The sequence below is a fragment of the Jaculus jaculus genome, chromosome 10 (assembly GCF_020740685.1).
Source record: "Jaculus jaculus isolate mJacJac1 chromosome 10, mJacJac1.mat.Y.cur, whole genome shotgun sequence".
NCBI classification, from domain to species: Eukaryota; Metazoa; Chordata; class Mammalia; order Rodentia; family Dipodidae; genus Jaculus; species Jaculus jaculus.
Window position 1 is genome coordinate 41,228,910 of NC_059111.1, and position 22,798 is coordinate 41,251,707.

At 43.0% G+C, this 22,798-nt stretch overlaps 1 protein-coding gene across 1 annotated transcript; it reads left to right on the forward strand.

Annotated features, from left to right (window-relative positions):
- Positions 1-4,324: 4,324 nt before the first annotated feature.
- Positions 4,325-5,151, forward strand: Dppa5 (developmental pluripotency associated 5). The gene is made up of 3 exons (XM_004660495.1): positions 4,325-4,436; positions 4,513-4,692; positions 5,093-5,151. The coding sequence occupies exons 1-3, from the start codon at positions 4,325-4,327 to the stop codon at positions 5,149-5,151; spliced, it is 351 nt and encodes a 116-aa protein (XP_004660552.1).
- Positions 5,152-22,798: the final 17,647 nt, after the last annotated feature.

Consider the following 22,798-nt stretch of genomic DNA (forward strand, 5'->3'; position numbering starts at 1 on the left):
CTTTGGCTTTGCAGGCAAACGCCTCAACCACAAAGCTATCTCTCCAGTCCTAAACCGAGGTTTTAAAAGAGAAATTAGGGTAAAGTTGTTGGCACTTAGAAAGCAAAATCTCAGAATTTGTGTAGGGAGACCCAGGATGAACTTGCATGTCATCTGCTAGGTGTTTTTAGAGGAATTAAGAGGACAAACGGTGAGGCTCAACAGAAAAAACATGAAAGGGCAGATATCAAAGAAGAGACTAAGAGATTCAGAGTAGAAATGAGTGATGAAGAGTGCTACACTCATGGCTACCCTGAGTTTAGACTAAGTACACAAGTAGCAAGTCTAGGGTTGGTAAGAGGACCCATGTGGTAGATTCAGGGATCAGAGAAAGATTATACACGTAATTAAAGTGAGAAGTTACCTCAAACTATAAAGCAGAGGCAAGAGGAAAAATTTAGATCAAGGAACAATGCAATACTCTCCCACCCAGTGGGGGTAGAGGCCAGATGCAGGTGTCTCTGTGGCCTGAGCCAAGGGAAGACAAACACTCTCTCTCTCAGGGTCCTGTTCAGAGAGAAGAGAGGGAGGGGCTGGAAGGTTGCAGGTTTTATAGTATCAGATTCAAGTATGCAAGGGGAAGACCTGATTGGCTAGTAAATTGGGAAGATGAACCTTAGTGTCAGCCCATTTTGGGTCAGCCCACCCAGGTAGCATAGTCCAGTGTGGGCAGCAGGTGGCGCTTAATCCATTTTTGTGGTGGGATGTGGGGTGGCATCTCATGGTTCTCTTTGAACCTCAATCCGTAACTGAAACTGCCTAAACAAGTTAGCTGCAGCCTTCATTAGCACCTCTGGTGTTTACCTGCTTAACCATTGAGACAGGGAGTCAGGTGATCCAGTGGCTCCTAGTCGGCTATGCAGTTTTACTCACTGTCGTTGAGTAGTCCAAGACTCCAAAGCGGGAGGTGCAGAGGATGCCACAGAGGGTATTGTGATGTAGTGGCCTCTGAATCGGCTTCCTTTAAATGAAAGAGTAGCACATAGGTAATACTGGGTGGTAAGTGAAATTTTCTGTGGTTTCTTCTCATGAATACTTAGTTACTTTGAGCTTGGCTAGAAAGCTAAAGACCTTCTTCAAAGTACTTATAAAAAGTTATCTCAGCCGGGCGTGGTGGCGCACGCCTTTAATCTCAGCACTCGGGAGGCAGAGGTAGGAGGATTGCCATGAGTTCAAGGCCACCCTGAGATGACAGAGTTAATTCCAGGTCAGCCTGGACCAGAGTGAGACCCTACCTCGGAAAAAAAAAAAAAAAAAAAGGTATCTCATAACTGGGTGTGGTGGCGCATGCCTTTAATCCCAGCGGAGGAGGCAGAGGTAGGAGGATCGCTGTGAGTTTGAGGCCACCCTGGGACTATATACTGAGTTCTAGGTCAGCCTGGGCTAGAGTAAGACCATACCTTGAAAAAAAAAAAAAAAGAAAAGAAAAAAGAAAGAAATCTCACAAGAGCAAATGAGTTCATGGTGGCAATAGTTTTATTTAGTTAAATCATACCATCTTCTACCAGACCCCTCCCAACAATGCAGCAAACTTTAGTTCTGAGTTCAAAATATGTAAATGAAAGAGAAAGGAAGGGAGGAGGGTACTTAATAGGTTGGTATTGTATATATATATGTAAATACAATGATTGAGATGGGGAGGTAATATGATGGAGAATGGAATTTCAAAGGGGAAAGTGAGGGGGGGGGAGGGAATTACCATGGGATATTTTTTGATAATCATGGAAAATGCTAATAAAAATTTTAAAAATAAAAAAAATATGTAAATGAACAACAATAAGGCCTTCATTGTCATTTAACTCAGTGGTGAGGCAAAAATAATTGAGGGGCCTGATGATGGCCTAGACCTATAATCCCAGCACTTGGGAGGTAAAGGTAAAATAATCAGAAATTCAAGGTCATTTTTTGCTACAAAGGGAGTTTGAGGTCAGTCTGAGCTACATGAAACCCTGTCTCAAAAACCAGAGAAACTGGGCATGGTGGTGCATGCCTTTAATCCCAGCACATGGGAGGCAGAGGTAGGAGGATCACTTTGAAACTACATAGTGAATTCTAGGTCAATCTGGGCTAGACTGAGACCCTATCTCGAAAAAACAAACAAACAACAACAACAATAAAAAAAAAAAAAAAACAGAGAAGTAGCTGGGCGTGATGGCATATGCCTTTAAAATCCCAGCACTCAGGAAGTTTAGGTAGGAGGATTGCTGTGAGTTGGAGGCCAGCCTGAGACTACACAGTGAACTCAAGGTCAGCCTGGGCTAGAGCAAGACCCTATCTTGGAGATAAAAGAAAACCCAGAGAAGTAGACTAGGTGTGTGCAGTGTACAGGTTTGTACAGGCTTCAAAGTTGCCAGTAACTCTGGTCACCTCTCTGTTGGTTTTAAATGTGACACTGAACTTCTGGTCAAAGAAGCCATGGTGATGATGTAGAAAGTGTGAGGAAACTTTACTAGGAGGTGGTTTAGATAAACTCCCTGGAATTTCTTCTTTTCTTTTTAAATTAATTTATTTTTTATTGACAACTTCCATAATTGTAAACAATATCCTATGGTAATTCTCTCCCTTCCCCCCACTTTCCCCTTTGAAATTTTCTTTTGAAATTCTTTTTATGACATCTATAATACTTCCATATTGTCTCTTTCATTAAAAGCTTTCAAAACTACAGAAAAGTCCTCTGATCGTGTTTTCATTGACACACCAGTCCTCCATTTGTTCCATGTTGGTCTCTTGTTAAAGGCGTGGCCATCTTAAGTCCCTTTTGTAAAGCAGTATTTTTCTCCTCTGTAACTCATTCTCTGGAGGTATGTAGCCTTCAATAACCTTCATCTGACAGGTTTGGCTGTTCATCATTTTCTACATTGATTACACTAGTAGTTGTAAATGAAAAAAAAAAGAAACTAAAAAACTAAAAACCTAAAACAGAACATCCCACAAGCTGTCACTAGAAGCCAGCTGAAAGCTGGACCTGGGAGAAGCCAGCTATAAAGCCATCTAATCCCTCCCTCACAGAACTAATTCACTGAATACTTCAAACTTGTCTCAAACAAACCTGGACCAGGTTGGTGCAGATGTCCAGGCAGGTCACATAAGAGCTTTGCAGTTAAGGTCAAAGGCTTGCCTAGGGCCTTCGAAGAGCCACAATCACAGGACACTTGAGAGGCCTCATTCTGGGCTTTCAATCAAGATAATAAATGTCTAAATAAATGAAACAATTTTTATTTATTTATTTATTTATTTTTGGTTTTTCGAGGTAGGGTCTCACTGTAGCCCAGGCTCACCTGGAATTCACTATGTAGTCTCAGGGTGGCCTTGAACTCACGGTGATCCTCCTACCACTGCCTCCCAAGTGCTGGGATTAAAGGCGTGCGCCACCACGCCCGGCTCTAAAAATATTTTTAAATAATAGTTTATTTGCAAGCGGAGAGATAGATGAGAGACAGAGAGAATGGGCGTGCCAGGGCCTCCAACCTCTGTAAATGACCTCCAGATGCATGGGCTACGTTGTACATCTGGCTTTATGTGAGTACTGGCGAATCAAACCTAGATTTTAAGCTTTGCACATTATTGCTGAGTTCTGAATAAAAATATTTTTTTAAAAGGGTTGGAGAGATGACTCAGCATAAGGCACTTGCTTGCAAAGCCTAACAACCTGTGTTCAATTTTACAAAGTTGTGCATGTATCTGGAGTTTGTTTGCAGTGGCTATAGAGGCCCTGATGCGTGCGCGCGCGGGCACACACACACACACACATACACACAAACACACACACACTTTGTGTCTCCGCTTGCAAATAAATAAAAATATGTTAAAATATGATAATGAATATCCGAGGTTTGTTTCCCTTTTTGTTAAATGATAGGAATTAGTGCTGACTTCTTGGAAGTTGCTCAGGCAGGGCGCAAAATGAAGTTGCGGGATCGGATTCATTGGGGATGAGGGTCAAGAATCTCCTCTTTGGCTGGCCTTGCACCCTCCAGCATGGCTTCCAGCTTTTCCAGAGCACTCTTCCCACGCCAAGCCCACGGGTTTCAGCAGGTGAGCCTTGCTAGCTTGGGACAGCTAGGCGGGGCAGGTGGGGACTCGAGGGTGGTCTCTGAGGAGCAAGGACGGGGAATCCGACCTTGGAGTACTGGACTAGGCCGGGCTGGACTGGGCGGCCCCAGGGAGGGGCGTGGTCCCAGCGAGGGCGTGGCCTCGCAGGTGCTGGGCTTCCCGCGCGCTGGGGCCTGCGTGGCACAGTTAAGCCTAGCCTTCGCTGGAAGTGGCTGATTCCGAGGGATTCGAGATGGGAACACTCCCAAAGCGTCAAGATATCCCGCCTTGGGTGAACGTTCCCGACGACCTGAAGGATCCAGAAGTGCTCCAGGTCCAGACCTGTCTGCTGGAAGCCATATTTGGTGAGTGCCTCGTCCTGACTGGGCTGCAAGCCCTGCATGTCTCCTCACACTGGAGCTCGTTTCCTTTCCCTGTCAGGCCCACACGGATCTCGAGTCCCCTACATCGAGCAAGTGGGCAAGGCCATGCTTGAGTTGAAGGCTCTGGATTCCCCGGGCCTCACGGAGGTCTTGGTTTACGGCTCTTACGTGTGCAAGCTGCGTACCAAGTGGATGCTTCAGTCCATGGCTGAGTGGCACCGCCAGCGGCAGGAGCGAGGTGAGGCTCCATAGGAGGTGCTCGAACTGAGGCCTCCTCACCTCGATGCCCCACTGCCAGCACCCACCAGGAGTCCTTGAACATCACTGGGACCCTTGTGCCTCTGGGGTTGTCTGAGAGTCCACTGGGACTTGGGTCTAGGGTGAGTCTAGGGCCTAAGGGGACTGGAAATGGACTCCTTGGGCAGTGTTATCCAAGGTATCTCAACTCAGCTCCTCCCCCCCCCACCACCCAGGTCTCTTGGAGAATGTTAGAACTGGCCAATGGTCCCCAGGTTCCAGGCCCAGAATTCCCAACTTTGAAGTCCACATAAAACCAAACCCAAGCAAAATTGTTGAATCTTGAGGGCCCCTATCTTCTTGCCCCATACTTAACTCTGCTGTTGCTGTTTCTGATGCAGGAATGCTCAGGCTTGAGGAAGCCATGAAGGCCCTGGAGCTAGACCCTTGGATGAAGTGAAGCCATTTTCAGCCACTGTGACTGGGACAGGAAATAGAGAGGAGGCTGTCATCAGTGCTGGAGCGGTTCTGGCTTGGTTTTAACTGTTACAGCTTTTATGGTCAAAGGAATTAAGCTAAATTCAGGTATTGTTGGATCTAGTCTGTCTTGCTCTAAGACCTGTTGTGAATATCCCTTTCCAAAACTGGTAACTAGAGTGCAACATTTTAAAATAAACCACTTGTTCCTTGAGATTGTGTTTAATGGGTTGAAGATCATGTGTAGATGTTTGTTGCATGAGGAGGCATGGTCTTTAAGATTAACCCTTTACTGAAACTTCTAAGGTGCAAGGTAAGAGGTGCAAGGGCAACTTGGCTAGGGTCAGAGTCCAGACTCTGCTGCACTGAACCAAAATCCTAGGGTGGTGTCATAGCGTCTGCAACTCTCCTGAAACCTCATTCAAAGCAGTAACCCTAAAAGAAGCTAATATAACAGATAGCAAATGCTCTCCAAATAAAAGTGTGGAAGAGCCAGGACCAGCTGCAGTGTACTCTCTTTATGTCCTTGTTCATCTGTTGCATTCACCCTATTGTAAAATCTCTACGTTGAAGTATGTGAAGAAAATTTAGCCTGACACAGTAGATTGATGGAAGAGGAGAATCTCAAAGACTCTTCAAAGAGGTTTTTAGTGTTCTCTTGGACATTTGAAGTGCCACCTTAGGCAGTAGGTGAAGGCATTGCCATAGACCAACCATCAAAATAGGCACTACAATCTAACTAGTAACAGGGGGCTGGAGGGATGGCTTAGCAGTTAAAGTGTTTGCCTGCAAAGCCAAAGGACCTGGGTTCGATTCCCCAGGATCCATGTTAGCCAGATGCACAAGGGGCACATGCATCTGGAGTTCGTTTGCAGTGGCTAGAGGCCCTGGCGCGCCCATTCTCTCTCTCCCTCTTTCTCTGTCAAATAAAAAATAAGATAAAATGATTAAAAAAATTTTTAAACTAGTAACAGGATTGCTAGTTAAATTAGAACGAATCCCATTTGGGGAGCTTTCTGGCTCTCTGACCTTGGGAAAGTTATTTAACCTCCTTCAATTCCTCAATCTCTAACAGGATAATAACTGATCCTATGGGACTGTTAGGTTAACTATGTATAGAGCAGCCATAAATAAAGCCTTTAATCCTAGTACTTGGGAGTTAGAGACAGGAAGATCAGGAATTCAAGGTTATTTTCAGCAAGTACTAGGATTAAAGGCATAAACTTGACTGACAGTGTCAGCTACTCACTTTCTCCACTAGAATATAAATTTATGGCAGGACTGTTGATTTTTTTAAAGAGCTATATAGTATAGCATAGAATACTTAAGGATAGAGTAATAAGACACTGATACCAGCTAGATTGCCTAAATTTAAATCTGGGGTCAGTTTTCCATCTACAGTATGAAAACAATAATCTTATGGGATTGCAGTGAGGAACAAATGTCCTAAACCTCTGTAAAGTCTTAGGATGGTACTTGACACAGTCATGACTTTTTTTTTGTTTTTTGTTTTTTCAAGACGGGGGTCTCACTATAGCCCAGGGTGAATTCATTATGTAGTCTCATGGTGGCCTTAAACTCACCATTATCCCCCTACCTCTGCCTCCTCAGTGCTGGGATTAAAGGCATGTGCCACCATACCTGGTTAGTCTTTTTAAAAAAATATTCATTTATTTATTTGAGAGAGAGAGAGCTAGCGAGAGGGAGGGAAAGAATGAATGGGCACACCAGGGTCTCAGCCACTGCAGACAAACTCCAGATGCATGTACCACCATGTGCATCTGGCTTATGTGGATTGTGGGGAGTCAAAACAGGATCCTTAGGCTTCTCAGGCAAGTGCCTTAACTGATAATCCATCTCTCTAGCCCTTATTTTTTATTTTTTTAGTTTTTTTGAGATAAGATCTCACTCTGTAGTTCAGGTTGGCCTGGAACTCACTATGTAATCCAGCCTAGCCTCAAACACACCAATTCTCCTGCCTCAGACTTCAGCGTTTTGGGTTTTGGGTATGAACCACCACTCCTGGCTTCAATATGTATGTTTTTTAAAATTAATTATTTATTTGAGAGCGAGGGAGACAAAAAGGCAGACACAAAGTGAGTGTGTGAGTATGGGAACACCAGGGGTTCCTGCTATTGCAAAGGAAACCCCAGGCACATATGCCATTTTATGCATCCAGTTTTATGTGGGTACTGGGGAATCAAACCCAGGATGTCAGACTTTGCAAGTAAGCAACTTTAACCACTGAGCCACCTCCCTAGCACCGTAAGTATTTCTTTATTTGTTTATTTAATTTTGGAGGTAGGGTCTTGCTCTACCTGTAGTCTCAAGGTGTCCTTGAACTCAGTGATTCTCCTACCTGTATCTCCTGAGTCCTGGGATCAAAGGTATGAATCACCATGCCTGGCCCTACCTCCATATTTAAATGTCTATTATTTTTATTAATAGAAACTTTGTATGTATACATCATGTGTTGGTACCATCATTTCCCTCCTCCCTGTCCCCATTCCACTGAGGGCCCTCCTACCTCTACCTCTGAGATTAAAGACACACAAGGCATATAGCTGGGGTTTTTGAACTCACAGTGATCCTCCTACCAAAAAGTATGTTTTGAATGCATGAACAACAGCCTAATTTTTGTTTCAGGGCCTTGATGAGCTAGACTCCCTCTGAGATTTCAGATGGGAGTGTAGCCCAGGTGTATAAGTGGTAGCACTGCCACACCCACAACAGAAAGACTTGCCCTTCAAGCCAGGCCTGAGGAGAATATATTAATAAAGGTAGAAAAAGTAGGAAGTTTAAGAATATGCCATGAATTTCATGTCTGTAGCAAATAAAAGCTTTTCAGTCCTAGTTTTGGAAGTAAAGGTAAGAAGATAAAACATTGTTTGGCCAGCTTTTGACCCTGGGAAAGCAAAGATATACGAAACAAAACAAACTTTCATTGTTGTGGAAATGAAGGATTTATCTTAAGCTCAGTTAAATAGATTACTGTTTTGGAGCTGGAAGTACAAGGGAAAACCTAGTAAAAGAGCTGATAGGACTGGGTGGAGGAGGCAGAACAAATACCTGGGAGGAGGAGGCAGAACAAATGCTTTAATGTCAGCCTGGGCTATCCTAGAAGACCCTGTCTCAACTCAAGCAATAACCCAAAGCAACACCTCCCCAAACAGCGACCCCCACCCACACATAAAGCTGACAAATCAAGTGATGTCCTCCAAACCTGAAGTGGCTAGTAATAATAGATAAGACTGGTTAAGAGCTTTGGACTTGGCACAGTTAAGGAAGTTCAGGCCTTATCCATCACTTCCTCAGGCTTAATAGTTCCATATTTATGTATTTTTTGGTGTGTGTGAGTGTGTGTGTAACATGTGTGTTCAGACCTGCCGGCAGACTGCCTTATTTTCTTGAGATGGAATCTCACTGAACCTGGAGCTTGCAATTTTTTTCGTCTCTCCCTTGCTGCTCTCCCCGCTCCTTTCTGCCCCCACAGTGCTGGTGTTAATAGGCATGTGAAGATTGTACTCAGGTCCTTATGTTTGTGCAATAAGCATTTATACCTGCTGAGCTATCTCCCCAACCCCTACTTCCATATTTTTCTTTTCTTGCTTTTTTCCCCCCAGCTCAGGCTGACCTGGAATTCAGTACGTAATATCAGGGTGGCCTCAAAGTCACAGAGATCCTCCTACCTCTATCTCTTGAGTGCTGGGATCACAGGTGTGAACTACCATGCCTGGCTTTACTTCCATATTTAAATGTCTATTATTATTTTTACTAAGAAAGTTTGTATGGATACATTATGTGTTGGTACCATAATTTTTCATTTCCCTCCTCCCTGCCCCCATTTCACTGAGGGCCCTTCTTAGTGGGATTGCTGGTGTTCACCATGGAGTTGTGGGTTATGAATTGTGAGAGCAGCACTCAGTCTTTGTGAGGGAGGAGGAATGGCATCTGGATATTCTTTCCCAGACTATGGCTCATAATCTTTCTGCCCCCTCTTCTGCAAAATTCCCTGAGCCTTGGCTGGTATTTATTTATTTATTTGGGTGGGGGAGGGAGGGAGGCAGATAGACAGAATAGGTGCACCAGGACCTTTAGCCACTACAAATGAACTCCAGACGCATGTGCCACCGTGTGGATGGCTTATGTAGGTAATGGGGAGTTGAACCTGGGTCCTTTGGCTTTGCCAGCAAGCTCCTTAATCGCTGAACCATCTCTCCAGCCACTTCTCTCTCTCTCTCTTTTTTTAAAGACATGCATCATCACACCTGACCCTAAAGAGATGTTTCTTTTTTTAATTTTTATTTATTTATTTATTTTTGGTTTTTCAAGGTAAGGTCTCACTCTAGCCCAGGCTGACCTGGAATTCACTCTGTATTCTCATGGCGTTCCTCCTACCTCTGTCTCCCGAGTGCTGGGATTAAAGGCGTGTGCCACCATGCCCGGTTTCCAAGTTTCTTTTTAAGATATTTTATCTATTTATGTATTGGAGAGGGGGCAGATAGCATGGGCATGCCAGGGCCTCCAACCACTGCAAACTCCAGATGCACGCTCCAATTTGAACATCTGGCTTTAATTCCAACTGCTGGGATTAAAGGCATGCACCATCAAGCAGAGAGAGAGAGAGAGAGAGAGAGGAGACTGGGCACACATGCCTGGACCACTTTGTACATCTGTACTGGGGAATGGAACTTGGGTCATTAGGCTTTGCAGGCAAGGTTTTTTAACTGTTAAGTCATCTTTTCAGACCCCATTTTAAAATTTTTAAAAATCACCAAAGAATGATTGAACACAGCTTCCTGGAGGACCTACATGACCAGAGAGTTCATTGGTCCCCAGAAGTATCCACTGAAGTCCTATCCCTGTCACCAAGGTAGAGAGGTGCATAAACATCCAATAGGAATTTATGCCTGGACTGACTGGGCTATAAAGTCCACCTCTCCCTATAAATCTCTACCTGCTTACAAGGATGCAGGCCATCTCCTGGGAGTAGTAAGGCCGGTTGGACATGACCTTAGGCTCTGTAAAGATGTAGTTGCTGTGTGAAAGCCCTGGTGTGCTGCTCCGTTGGTGGTGATCGTCACTGGGGAGAACCACCCAGTGCCAACTGTGCCATGTGGAGCCCACGTCAGCTCTCAGAGCCTTGGCATGGAGCATCTGGAAATTGGGGAGGTAGAGGCGTCCTCCCTGAAGAGGGAGGGAGCCAGGATGGTAGTGTAGGAAAAAAACCCTGCAGGGGGCCCCCACGCTCTGCCCCCCCCCATAAGGCAATACCCCAAATCACTCATGAGAAGTGGTCTTGATGCAAACTGCAAGAGGATTTTATTCCAAGCGCGCTGGGGCCCACAGTCGTACACCTCACAGGGGTAGAGGACTGCAGAGCCCCGAATGCAGGAACGGGGCAGTTTTTATAGGGTTTCTAACAAAGCCTGTGCATTAGACCAATCATTATTTAATATCAGGAGCCCCGCAGGGTGTTAGCCAGTCAGTTTGTGCCACCCCATAGTTTCTAAGCCAATTAGTTTACTTTGCTTAAGCCCCTCATGGACCAATCATTCTCTTGTGACCTTGGTGGTCAGCATTTGCGCAGGTCCTTGGGTGGGAGTAGCAGAGTATGGTATCAGTCTCCTATGACCTTGGAGGTCTGAGGCAGGCTGCTACAGCTTATGGTGCGAGCTACTAAGGCTTACAGTGTGGGCTATTAAGGCTTATGGTGTAGGCTATTTACAGAAACCAAATAAGTGGTTCACTTTATTACTCATTTCCCATCCTTGAGGGCTATCTCATGCCCTTTTTACCTAGTTTTATATTAGGAGCGGGCTCTGATATAATGAGAAGAGGGATTCTTTACTTGCTTCTAACAGAGAGTAAAGCCTGGAGTTTGAGGTATGCAGGAGGCCCGCTTAAGCTCCCTTTGGAGCATGATAGTATTTCTGAGCTGAATTCTTGGGCCTTTCAGTAGGGTTTGAGGAGGTCCTTTACTGAGCAATGGCTCCCTTCTTCCATACACCTGAGGGTTCAAGAAGCCACCTTAAATCCCACAGACCAGTGGAATAATAGCAGGGAGCTTTTCCTATTATTCCACTAGTCTGCGGGATTTAAGGTGGCTTCTTGAACCCAAAAGGAACAATGGTAAAATGAAGAATCGAATCCTTCATTACCAAAAGGGGAGGGAGGTCTGGGTGCGGTGGCAGCATGCCTTTAATCCCAATACTTGGGAGGCTGAGGTAGGAGGATCACCATGATGACTTCTAGGCCACCCTGAGACTACAGAGTGAATTCCAGGTCAGCTTGGGCTAAAGTGAGACCCTACCTTAAAAAAAAGGAGTGGGGCAGGGTGAGGAGGAGGGAGAGAGCAGGTGACTCTAAAGCCCCAGATCCTTAACCCTGCTCTGAGGACTCAGATCAGGATCCCTCTCATCCCCAGGGAGCTTTTGCTTACAATATAACAGTTACTTTCCTTTTCTCCATGTCTCTAACTTTGGGTGTCCTGGGGTGCCCAATCATTTGTTTGCCTTAAGGAACAACTCCTAGGCCCACATCAGAAACTACTCCCCCCCACCCAAGATAGGGTCTCACTGTAGCCCAGGCTGACCTGAAGTCTACTCTGTAGTCTCCGTGGCCTTGAACTCACAACAATCCTACTATTTCTGCCTCCCAAGTGCTGGGATTAAGGTGTGCACCACCATGACTGGCTCAGAAACTACTGTTAAAAAGATTTATTTATTTGAGAGAAATAGGCAGATGGAGAATGGGTACACCAAGGCCTTCACTGGTGTTATCTCTTTCTCCCATTGAACTGCATGTAGAATGGCTTCTTCCAGCTTTCTGTTAGCTGGTCTACATGGAGGAGGTTATCAGCTCAGTTCCAGCGGGATTTCTCAGTGGCCTTGCAGCCCCTGTATGTGGAGTCTTCAGCAATAGGGTCTTACCGTCTATTCCTGGTGGGAAACCAAGGGTCTTGGCAATGGCCTATAATGCTTTGGGGACATCAGGGACCTCCCTGGCCAACAACTCACTGGAGGTATCCCATCCCTGGCACTGAAAATTTTCTAACAATGATCTATCCTCCTGAGTGTTCCATTATCCGAAACCGGAGGATTCCCTATAATTTATTTGCATCCTCTTAGATTTTGATTAGCCCTCCCTCCACCTTTCCTTTACGCAAGCTCTTCCCCTGACCTCATTTTGGTCCTTTTCACCCCCGTTAATCTATTCTTCTACTTACATATATATAATACCACCCTATTAAGTACCCTCCTCCCTTCCTTTCTCTTCAGAAACTACTTTTTATAATCAGAGGTGTACTATAGAGACTCAATTAGTCATGCTTCTGTGACTAAGTAACTTGCTGTGGCATAGTGGCCCAATGCTTAGCTACAAATGGACCATAAATCTCATCCCCTCCAGGGCTCAGGGAGCATTGCCTAAGAGAAATGCAAAAAGAAATGAAGAAGAGGAGGATTGTTGTGTAGGAATTTCCTCCAAGTTGAAACATTAAGTGAAAACATTACCTCCAGAGGGAGGATCAGTAGGTAGCCCAGTCTGGGAATGCTGAAACTTAAAATGTCACATGGCCCTTCTCCAAGGTTATAGAAACAGTGAGGATTGCTAGAGAGAGACTTTCTGACCAGCCCAGTTGCCTGCAAGGCATGCAAGAGTTCCAGACATGCAGCTTTGTGAATCACCACCCTTGCTGAGTGTTTCAGCAGTGCTGTTGCCTTTGACTCATCCATGCTATGTGTAAGTTACCCCAGTAAATTAATTGGCTCACTAAGTTGGACTTTGGTCTGTCACCTGTGCCCTATCTGGGATAAACAGATGTGTTTTCTTATCTCCCCAGGGTTTCAGGTCGCACCCTCAAACTGTGAGTCAAAATAAATCCTTCCCCCTTAGCTTGTTTATGTCAGGTGCTTCATCACAAGGACAAAAAACTAATTTGTGCATGGGACACAGTACCGCTATTATGGTTTGCATATGTAGTGAATCCACAAAGGCTTTTGTGTTGAATCTCTGCTCCCTAGCTGGTAGCACTATTAAGAGGGCATAGAGAGCACTAACATAAGATCACTAATATGAGTGCAGTTTATCCATTCATGATTTTGTAGTGAATGGATTCCTAGTAGGTGGGGCTTAGTTAAAGGAGTAAGTCATTGGGGTGGTCTTTGAAAGGTGCATACTCTCCCTGGACCCTTAACCCACCTCCTTCCAGGCTGCTCTGAAATGAGCAGCTCTGTCCACTGCGAGCTTGCCACCATAATGTTCTTTTCACACAGCCTGAAAGCAACAGAACCAGCTGAGCATGGCTAAAACTTTTGAAATTCAGTCACAATATACTTTTCTCTCTTGTAAAATTTCTCTCGGGTATTTTGTCACAACAATATATATATAATAAAAGTGACTTGAACATAAATTGGTTCTGTGAATGGTGTCTCTGCTGTGCCTATATCAGACCACACAACTCTTAAGTTTGGGAATGCAGTTATGGGAGGAATCTGGAAGAGTTTGGAGTAGCAGGCAGACAAGCCTTAAGTAAGTAGAGGTTAATAGGTGATTGTTGCGCCCCTCCCGCCAGCAGGAAGAACGACAACAACAGGATTCTTCTCAAGCACCCTTGGGAGCTCCAAGCTGAAAGAGAGAAGGACCCTGACCCTACGGAGCGCCAAGCTTATATACTTATGATCATGTGATTGTATAGCGTCGTCTGATTGGCTTAAGTCTCATCAGATGATTTTGCATCACCCAATCGGGATGGGTGAGCAACCATATTAGAATAACATCATGTGCTCATGCGCAGACAATTAGGATACAAAAGCAGTAAACAAGCTGACATGGCAAAGCCTGACGAAGCCAGCATGGCTTCCCACAGGTGATTGTGATCTGAGCCCAGAAGACCAGGATGCCAGTATGAAACACCAACAATGAAGGTCTTGTTCCTGAAGTTTCAGAAAGAAATGAGAGCCAGGCATGGTGGTACATACTTTTAATCCCAGCACTTGGAAGACAGAGGTAGGAGGATCGCCATGAGTTCAAGGCCACCCTGAGACTACATAGTGAATTCCAGGTCATCCTGAATTAGAGTTAGGCCCTACCTCCAACAAACAAACAACAAACAAAAACAAAAGCCAGGAGTGGTAGCGCACACCTTTAATCCCAGCATTTGGGAGGTAGAGGTAGGAGGATTGCCATGAGTTCGAAGCAACCCTGAGACTACATAGTGAATTCCAGGTCAGCCTGGACTAGAGTGAGACCCTACCTTGAAAAACAAAACAAAAACAAAGTACTACACAAGGGCAAAAAACAAATTTATATTTTATTCATGGCCTGAAACCTTGAGTGAGACTGAAACTTTCCAATACTGCACTCAAGCAGAGGTATGGGTATTGCTGGGTGCTGTGAGACACATTTCCTGGAAGAGCTGTGTGCAAAAAAATCAGGCAGAAGTAGAGGTAGGAACTCATTCCTGTGATGGCTACACACCACCCATTAGGCTTTTCCTTGGCAATACATAGCACTTATCACCTTCTGACTTCTCTAGCTTGTGTACCGAATACTGTTTGGATGCTATAGCTGGGTTTTTTGTTTGTTTTTTTTTTTTGGTTTGTTTGTTTGTTTGTTTTTTGAGGTAGGGTCTTTCTCTAGACCAGGCTGACCTGAAATTCACTATGATGTCTCAGGGTGGGCTTGAATTCACCACGATCCTCTTGCCTCTACCTCCTCAGCATATAGCGGGGGTTTTTGATTAAATAGTTGCACAGCAAATCCTATCCACAGACCAAGTTAGAAATGCCCAAATAGCCAGGCGTGGTGGTGCACACCTTTAATCCCAGCACTTGGGAGGCAGAGGTAGGGGAATCACAGTGAGTTCCCTGAGACTACATAGGGAATTCCAGGTCAGCCTGGGCTAGATTGAAACCCTACCTCGAAAAACCAAAAAAAAAAAAAAAAAGCCCAAATTTGCCGAGTGTGGTGGTGCATGCCTTTAATCCCAACACCTGGGAGGCTGAGGTAGAAGAATTGCATTGCTGTCAGTTTGAGGCCAGCCTGAAACTACAGAGTGTGTTCCAGATCAGCCTGGGCTATAGTGAGATCCTTCCTCAAAAAAAACAAAAAACTAAAATTAGAACCACTATATCACCTAGCTATACCACGTCTAGTCATATATCTTAGGACTCTAAGAACGCATACTACAGACATACTAATACATCCATATTTACAGCTCCAGTATTCATGGTAGCCAAGATATATAATAGGAAGGCCATCAACAAATTTAAAAAATGTACTATGTATGTACACAATGACATTTTTTTTTGTTTGTTTTTTTGAGGTAGGGTCTCACTGTAGCCCAGGCTGACCTGGAAGTCACTATGGAGTCTCAGGGTGGCCTCAAACTCACGGCAATCCTAGTACCTCTGCCTCCCGAGTGCTGGGATTAAAGGCTAGCACCACCACACCCAGCTACACAATGACATTTTTTAGTAGTAGTGAAAAATGAAATTATTATTTCCTCAGGAAAATGGATGGAACTGGAGTTCATTATTTTAAACAAAATAAGCTCAGAAGGACAGATATTGCTTTTTTTTTCCTCATGTAGAATTTAGTAAATCTAAATTTAATAAATGATATATGCACATACTATATATGTTAGAAAGTAGTGAGGAAATGAAGAGGTGTAATGGGTAGGGTAGGGGAGCAAGAGAAGGTAATAGAAGATATGTTTTGTGAATGCAGAAGGAGGCCTAGGAGGACAATGTTGGGAGAGGAATAAGAACAAAGTGTAATGATATATATGTATGAAAATGTCACATTGAAACTCATTTCTTTGTATGCTAACCAAAACAATCAAAACCTAACTTGCTACCTCTGCCTCCCAAGTATATTTTTATTTTTATTTATTTATTTGAGAGAGAGGCAGATAGATGAAGAGAATGGTCATGCCAGGGCCTCCAGCCACTGCAAATGAACTCCAGACACATGTGCCACCTTGTGCATCTGGCTTATGTGGGTCCTGGAGAATCAAACCTGGGTCCTTTGGCTTTCCAGGCAAGTACCTTAATTGTTGCACCATCTCTTTAGCCCTATTTTCAGGTTGGTCTTTCTTTCCTTCCTTCCTTCCTTCTTTTTTTTTTCTTTTCTTTTCCTTTCCTTTCTCCCTCCCCCTCCCTCCCTCCCTCCCTCCCTCCCTCCCTCCCTTCTTTCCTTCTTTCCTTCTTTCCTTCTCTCCTTCTCTCCTTCTCTCCTTCTCTCCTTCTCTCTCTCTCTCTCTCTCTCTCTCTCTCTCTCTCTCTTTCTTTCTTTCTTTCATTTTCGATGAAGAGTCTCACTCTAGCCCAGACTGACCTGGAGTTCACTATGGAGTCTCAGGGTGGCCTTAAACTCACAGTGATCCTCCTACCTCTGCCTTCCAAGTGTTGGGATTAAAGGCATGTGCCACTGCAGCTGGATTTATTTATTTATTTATTGTTTTTTTCAAGGTAGGGTCTCACTGTAGCTCAGGTTGGCCTTGAATTCACTATGTAGTCTCAAGGTGGCCTCAAACTCATGGTGATCCTACTACCTCTGCCTCCAGAGTACTGGGATTCAACATGTGTGCCACCATGCCTGACTTATTTTTTGTCTTTAATGAACTTCCACACTGACTTCCAAAGAGGCTGTACCAGTTTACATCCTCCCCATTAGTGTAGAATACTTTCTTTTTTAAACACATAATCATCAGAATTTGTTACATATATATTTTTCAGTCACCACACCTGGTTTATGCAGTGCTGAGGACTGAACCTAGGGTTTTTTTTGCATGCTAGGTAAACACTCTATCAATTGTGCTACATTTCCAGCCCCCTATTTTCTTGATGATAGCCATTCTGACTGGAGTGAAATGTAATCTCAAAGCAATTTTATTTTGCATTACAATGATGATAATAATTTTAAGTGTGTTTTAAAGAATGAATTGGGCATGTGTATTTCTTCTTTGAGAATTGTCTATTTAATTTATTAGCACATTAATTTTTTTTGAGGTAATGTTTCACTCTGGCCCAGGCTGATCTGGAATTCACTATGTAATCTCAGACTGGCCTCAAACTCACAGTGATCCTCCTACCTTGGCCTCCAGAGTGCTGGGATTTAAGGTGAGCGCCACCACGGCTGGCCTTTGCTTTGGCTATTTTGAGTATTTTTTGCTTTCACATGAAAGTTAATAGTTTTTTTTTTCTAGTTCTATGCAGAATGTACTTGAAATTTGTATGGGGATCACAATGAGTCTGGAGATACTTGACAATATTAATTCTGTTCCATTAGCATGGGAGGTCTTTTCATCTTCTAGTATCTTATTTCTTTCATCAACTTCTGAAAGTTCTCATTGTAGAGGTTTTTAACTCATTGGTTAGTTAGGGTAACTCTTAGTTTGTGTATATGTGTGTGTGTAACTATTGTGAATGAGATACACCTCAGATTTTATTCTCAGCAATTTTGCTATATTTAAAAGCTAATAAACTTTGTATGTTGATTTTGTATACTACCACTGCTGAACATGTTTAGCAGATCTAAGTGCTTTCTGTGAGAGTCTTTAGGGTCTTTTAAGCACTATTCTGGGTAAGAGAGGAGAAAGTGAATACCCTTGTCTGATTCCTGATTGTAGAGGAAATTCAGTTTTTCTCTATTTAGTATATTGTTAGCTATAGGTTTGCTCATTTCTATCCATTGGTTGTTGAGGTATGTTCACTCTATTTCTAGTTTCTTCAGAACTTTTATTATAAAGGGATGTTGAACTTTGTCAAAGGTCTTTTCTACATCTGTGATTAACATGTGATTTCTTCCTTAAGCTTGTTTATATGCTGCATTACATTTATTAATATGTATATGTTGTTAGGGAGATGGCTCAGTGGTGTTTGCTTTCAAAGCCTGTTAGCTTGGGTTTATATCCCTAGTACCATTGCAAAGCCAGATGCATCAGGGGAAGGATAGAGTAAAGGAAGGATGAGAAGAGGGTTAATCAAAATTTAAGATATTAGGAATAAGCCATATGGAAACCTACTTCTTTGCTAGCCAATAATATATATGTTTAAAAAAAAGAGTGTGGGCAAAAGTATCCCATGGATGTGAATAATAGTGCACCCAGAAGCCATAGATTGTTAGAAAAATTTCAGTGCTAGGGGTGGGATACCTTTCAGTGAGTTATTTGTTAGGGAAGCCCCTAATCCCCCTAAACACTATAGACCATTGCTAAGACTTTTGGTTACCAACTAGAATTAAATGGTAAGACTCTATTGTTGAAGACTCCACATGCTTGGGCTTCAGGTTACTACTGATAAATCAAGCTGGAGCTGAGTAGGAAACCTTTGCTCTGTTGACTAGCTGTCAGAATGATGGAAAGAGCTATGCAGCATGCAGCTGTGGGAGAGAGATGTCTCTGATGATGTTAAACAGTAGTGGACTCTGCAAGCCTTCTGGCTGAGCAGCCAGCCCAAATGTGCCAACTGGTGCAATGGTGGTATGTCTGTTATGGGGAAACCACCTGCTCTCTGATTGGACTGGAGGCCTGTTCCATGGGAGAGAATACATGCCTGGTACTGAAAACCTAGACAAAAGCAGATGGCTGGTTGGTCATGACCCCTAGGTGAGTAATGCTTGCTGTTGCCTGGCTAAATGTATATATTTTACTCCCAAACTTCCATCTAACACTTTTTGTTGTTGTAGTTGTTTAAGGTAGGGTCTTATTCTAGCCCAGGCTGACCTGGAATTCACTATGTACTCTCAGGGTGGTCTTGAATTTATGGTAAACCTCCTACCTCTTGCCTCCTGAGTGCTGGGATTAAAGACATGCACCACCACACCTGGCGGCGGCGGCGGCTTCTCCTCCTCCTCCTCCTCCTTCTCCTCCTTCTTCCTACTACTACTTCTTCTTCTTCCTTCTTCTTCCTTCTTCTTCTTCCTTCTCCTCCTCCTCCTTCTTCTTCTTCTTCCTTCTTCCTTCTTCTTTCTCCTTCTTCTTCTTCCTCCTCCTCCTCCTCCTTCTTCTTCTTCTTCCTCCTCCTCCTCCTCCTTCTTTCTTCTTCTTCTTCTTCTTCTTCTTCTTCTTCTTCTTCTTCTTCTTCTTCTTCTTTCTTCTTTCTTCTTTCTTCTTTCTTCTTTCTTCTTTCTTCTTTCTTCTTTCTTCCTCCTCCTTCTTCCTCCTCCTTCTTCTTCTTCTGAGGTAGGGCGTTGCTCTATCCTAGACTGACCTGGAATTCAGGGTGGCCTCAAACTTGTGGGGAGCCTGTTACCTCAGCCTCACGAGTACTGGGTTTAATGGTGTGCATGAGAGAGAGAGAGAAAGCAAGAGCAAGAGAGCGAGCGAGCACATACTATGGCCTCTAGCCACTGCAAAGAATTCCAGATGCAAGCACCACTTTGTGCATGTGGATACTGGGGAATCCAATCCCAGTAGTTAGGCTTTGCAGGGAAGACCTTTGATTGCTGAGCCATTTCTCCAGCCCGCTCCTCTCCCTTTTGGTTAGAGAAACTTTTTTGTCAAATAGTGGTAACTACTGGGGTGACTTAGAGGTCACTATAGTGTTGAGAAGAAGTGGCAGTGGAGTGTTCAGCACTAAGACATCTCTAGCACACCCTCCAAATCTCAGGGTCCATTGCAGAAGAGGTGCAGAAAAGAATGTATGAGCCAAAGAAAGGGTAGGACTGCTTACAATGTACTCTTCCAGAAAAAAAAAAAAGGCCTTGCTATTCATGGCCTTCTAGTGCCTGACACTACCAACACAAGACCATAATAGGAGGAAAAGATCATGCATCATGAATCATGTTTTCTTGTAAAAGAGATTTTAGCTTAATGTTTTTTTCTTAGTGTTCCTGCTTTAAGTCAGAAATGGGTTAAAGTGTTTCTATATGGTGTGCAACTGGGTCTCTGTTGTGGTGTCCAGTGTTCCATTAAGTCTCTAAACCTGTCCTGAAAGCCACCCCTTAAACAAGCAAGCAAAACCAGACGATATACATCCCAGCTGATTCCATTTTGTTCACAAGCTATGTTGCATTAGTTGGTATTTTGTCTGGCTTGTGTTTGATCCAAATAAAGGTAGCTGCTGACCACTGGGGGAGGCGGGGAGAAATTAGAAAGGTTGCAAATAAACAACTTAATGCTTCACCTTAAGACCTTGGAGAAAGAGTAAGGCAAACTGAAATCAGTAGATAGGAAGAAATAATAAATATTAGGGCAGAAATTAATAAAATAGAACCCCCTAATACAAAGAATCAATGAAACAAAGAGTTGGTTCTTTGAAAGGATAAACAAGATTGATAAACCCTTAGCAAATCTGACCAAAAGAAAGAGAGAAGAGACACAAATTAATAAAATCAGACATGAACAAGGTAACATCACAAAAGATTCCAGAGAAATTCAAAAAATCATAGGGACATACTATAAAAGCATATACTCCACAAAGTATGAAAATCTGAAAGAAATGGATGATTTCTTTGATTTACATGACCTATCTAAATTAAATCAAAATGAGATTAATCACTTAAATAGACCTATAACAAATATGGAGATCCAAACATTTATCAATAATCTCCCAACTAAAAAAAGCCCAGGCCCAGATGGATTCACTGCTGAATTTTACCAGACCTTTTTTTTTTTTTTTAATTTTTATTTATTTATTTGAGAGCGACAGACACAGAGAGAAAGACAGATAGAGGGAGAGAGAGAATGGGCGCGCCAGGGCTTCCAGCCTCTGCAAACGAACTCCAGACGCATGCACCCACTTGTGCATCTGGGTAACGTGGGACCTGGGGAACCGAGCCTCGAACCAGGGTCCTTAGGCTTCACAGGCAAGCGCTTAACCGCTAAGCCATCTCTCCAGCCCTTTTACCAGACCTTTAAGGAAGAGCTAACACCATTGCTTCTTAAGCTTTTCCAGGAAATAGAAAAAGAAGGAATTCTACCAAACTCCTTCTATGAGGCCAGCATCACCCTGATACCAAAACCAGGCAAAGATAGAACAAAAAAAGAAAATTACAGACCAATCTCCCTCATGAACATAGATGCAAAAATTCTCAACAAAATATTGGCAAACAGAATACAAGAGGATATCAGAAAGATCATTCACCCTGACCAAGTAGGCTTTATCCCAGAGATGCAGGGATGGTTCAACATACACAAATCTATAAATGTAATACATTACATAAACGGGTTGAAGGACAAAAATCACATGATCATCTCATTAGACGCAGAGAAAGCATTTGACAAAATCCAACATCCCTTCATGATAAAAGTTCTACAGAGACTGGGAATACAGGAACATATCTCAATATAATAAAGGCTATTTATGACAAGCCTACAGCCAACATATTACTAAATGGGAAAAACTGGAAGCTTTTCCAGTAAAATCAGGAACAAGACAAGGGTGTCCACTGTCCCTACTTTTATTTAATATAGTTTTGGAAGTCTTAGCCATAGCAATAAGGCAAGAGACACACATAAAAGGGATACAAATTGGAAAGGGAGAGATCAAGTTATTATTTGCAGATGACATGATTCTATACATAAAGGACCCTAAAGACTCTACTAGCAAACTGTTAGAGCTGATCAAAACCTACAGCCATGTAGCAGGATACAAAATAAATACAGAGAAATCAGTAGCCTTCATACATGCTAACAACAAACACACAGAGGATGAAATCAGAGAATCACTCCCATTCACAATTGCATCAAAAAGAATAAAGTACCTTGGAATAAACCTAACCAAGGAAGTAAAGAATCTCTACAATGAGAACTTTAAAACACTCATGCGAGAAATTGTAGAAGACACTAGAAAGTGGAGAAACATCCCTTGTTCCTGGATTGGAAGAATCAATATTGTGAAAATGGCAATTTTACCTAAAGCAATCTACATATTTAATGCAATCCCTATCAAAATTCCAAAAGCACTCATGGAAATAGAAAAAACAATCCAAAAATTCATTTGGAATCACAAAAAACCTCAAATATCTAAAATAATACTGAGCAACAAAAATAAGGCTGGTGGTATCACCATACCTGATTTTAACCATAGTAACAAAAACACCGTGGTACTTGCCCAGAAACAGACATGTAGATCAGTGGAACAGAATAGAGGACCCAGATGTAAGCCCAATTAGCTATAGCCACCTGATATTCAATAAAAATGCCCAAAATACTCATTGGAGAAAAGACAGCCTCTTCAGCAAATGGTGTTGGGAAAACTGGATATATATCTGCAGAGGGATGAAAATAGATTCTTCTCTCTCACCATGCACAAGAATTAAGTCCAAATGGATTAAAGACCTTAACATCAGACCTAAAACTGAAACTGCTAGAGGAAAAAGTAGGGGAAACCCTTCAACATATTGGTCTTGGCAAAGACTTTCTGAATACAAATCCAATTGCTCAGGCAATAAAACCACAGATTAATCACTGGGACCTCATGAAATTACAAAGATTTTGCATTGCAAAGGACTCAGTGAAAAAAGCAAAGAGGCAACCTAAAGAATGGGAAAAAATCTTCGCCAGCTATATATCTGATAGAGGATTAATATCTAGGATATACAAAGAACTCAAAAAGTTAAATAATAAGGAATCAAACAAGCCAATCAAAAAATGGGCTGTGGAGCTAAATAGAGCATTCTCA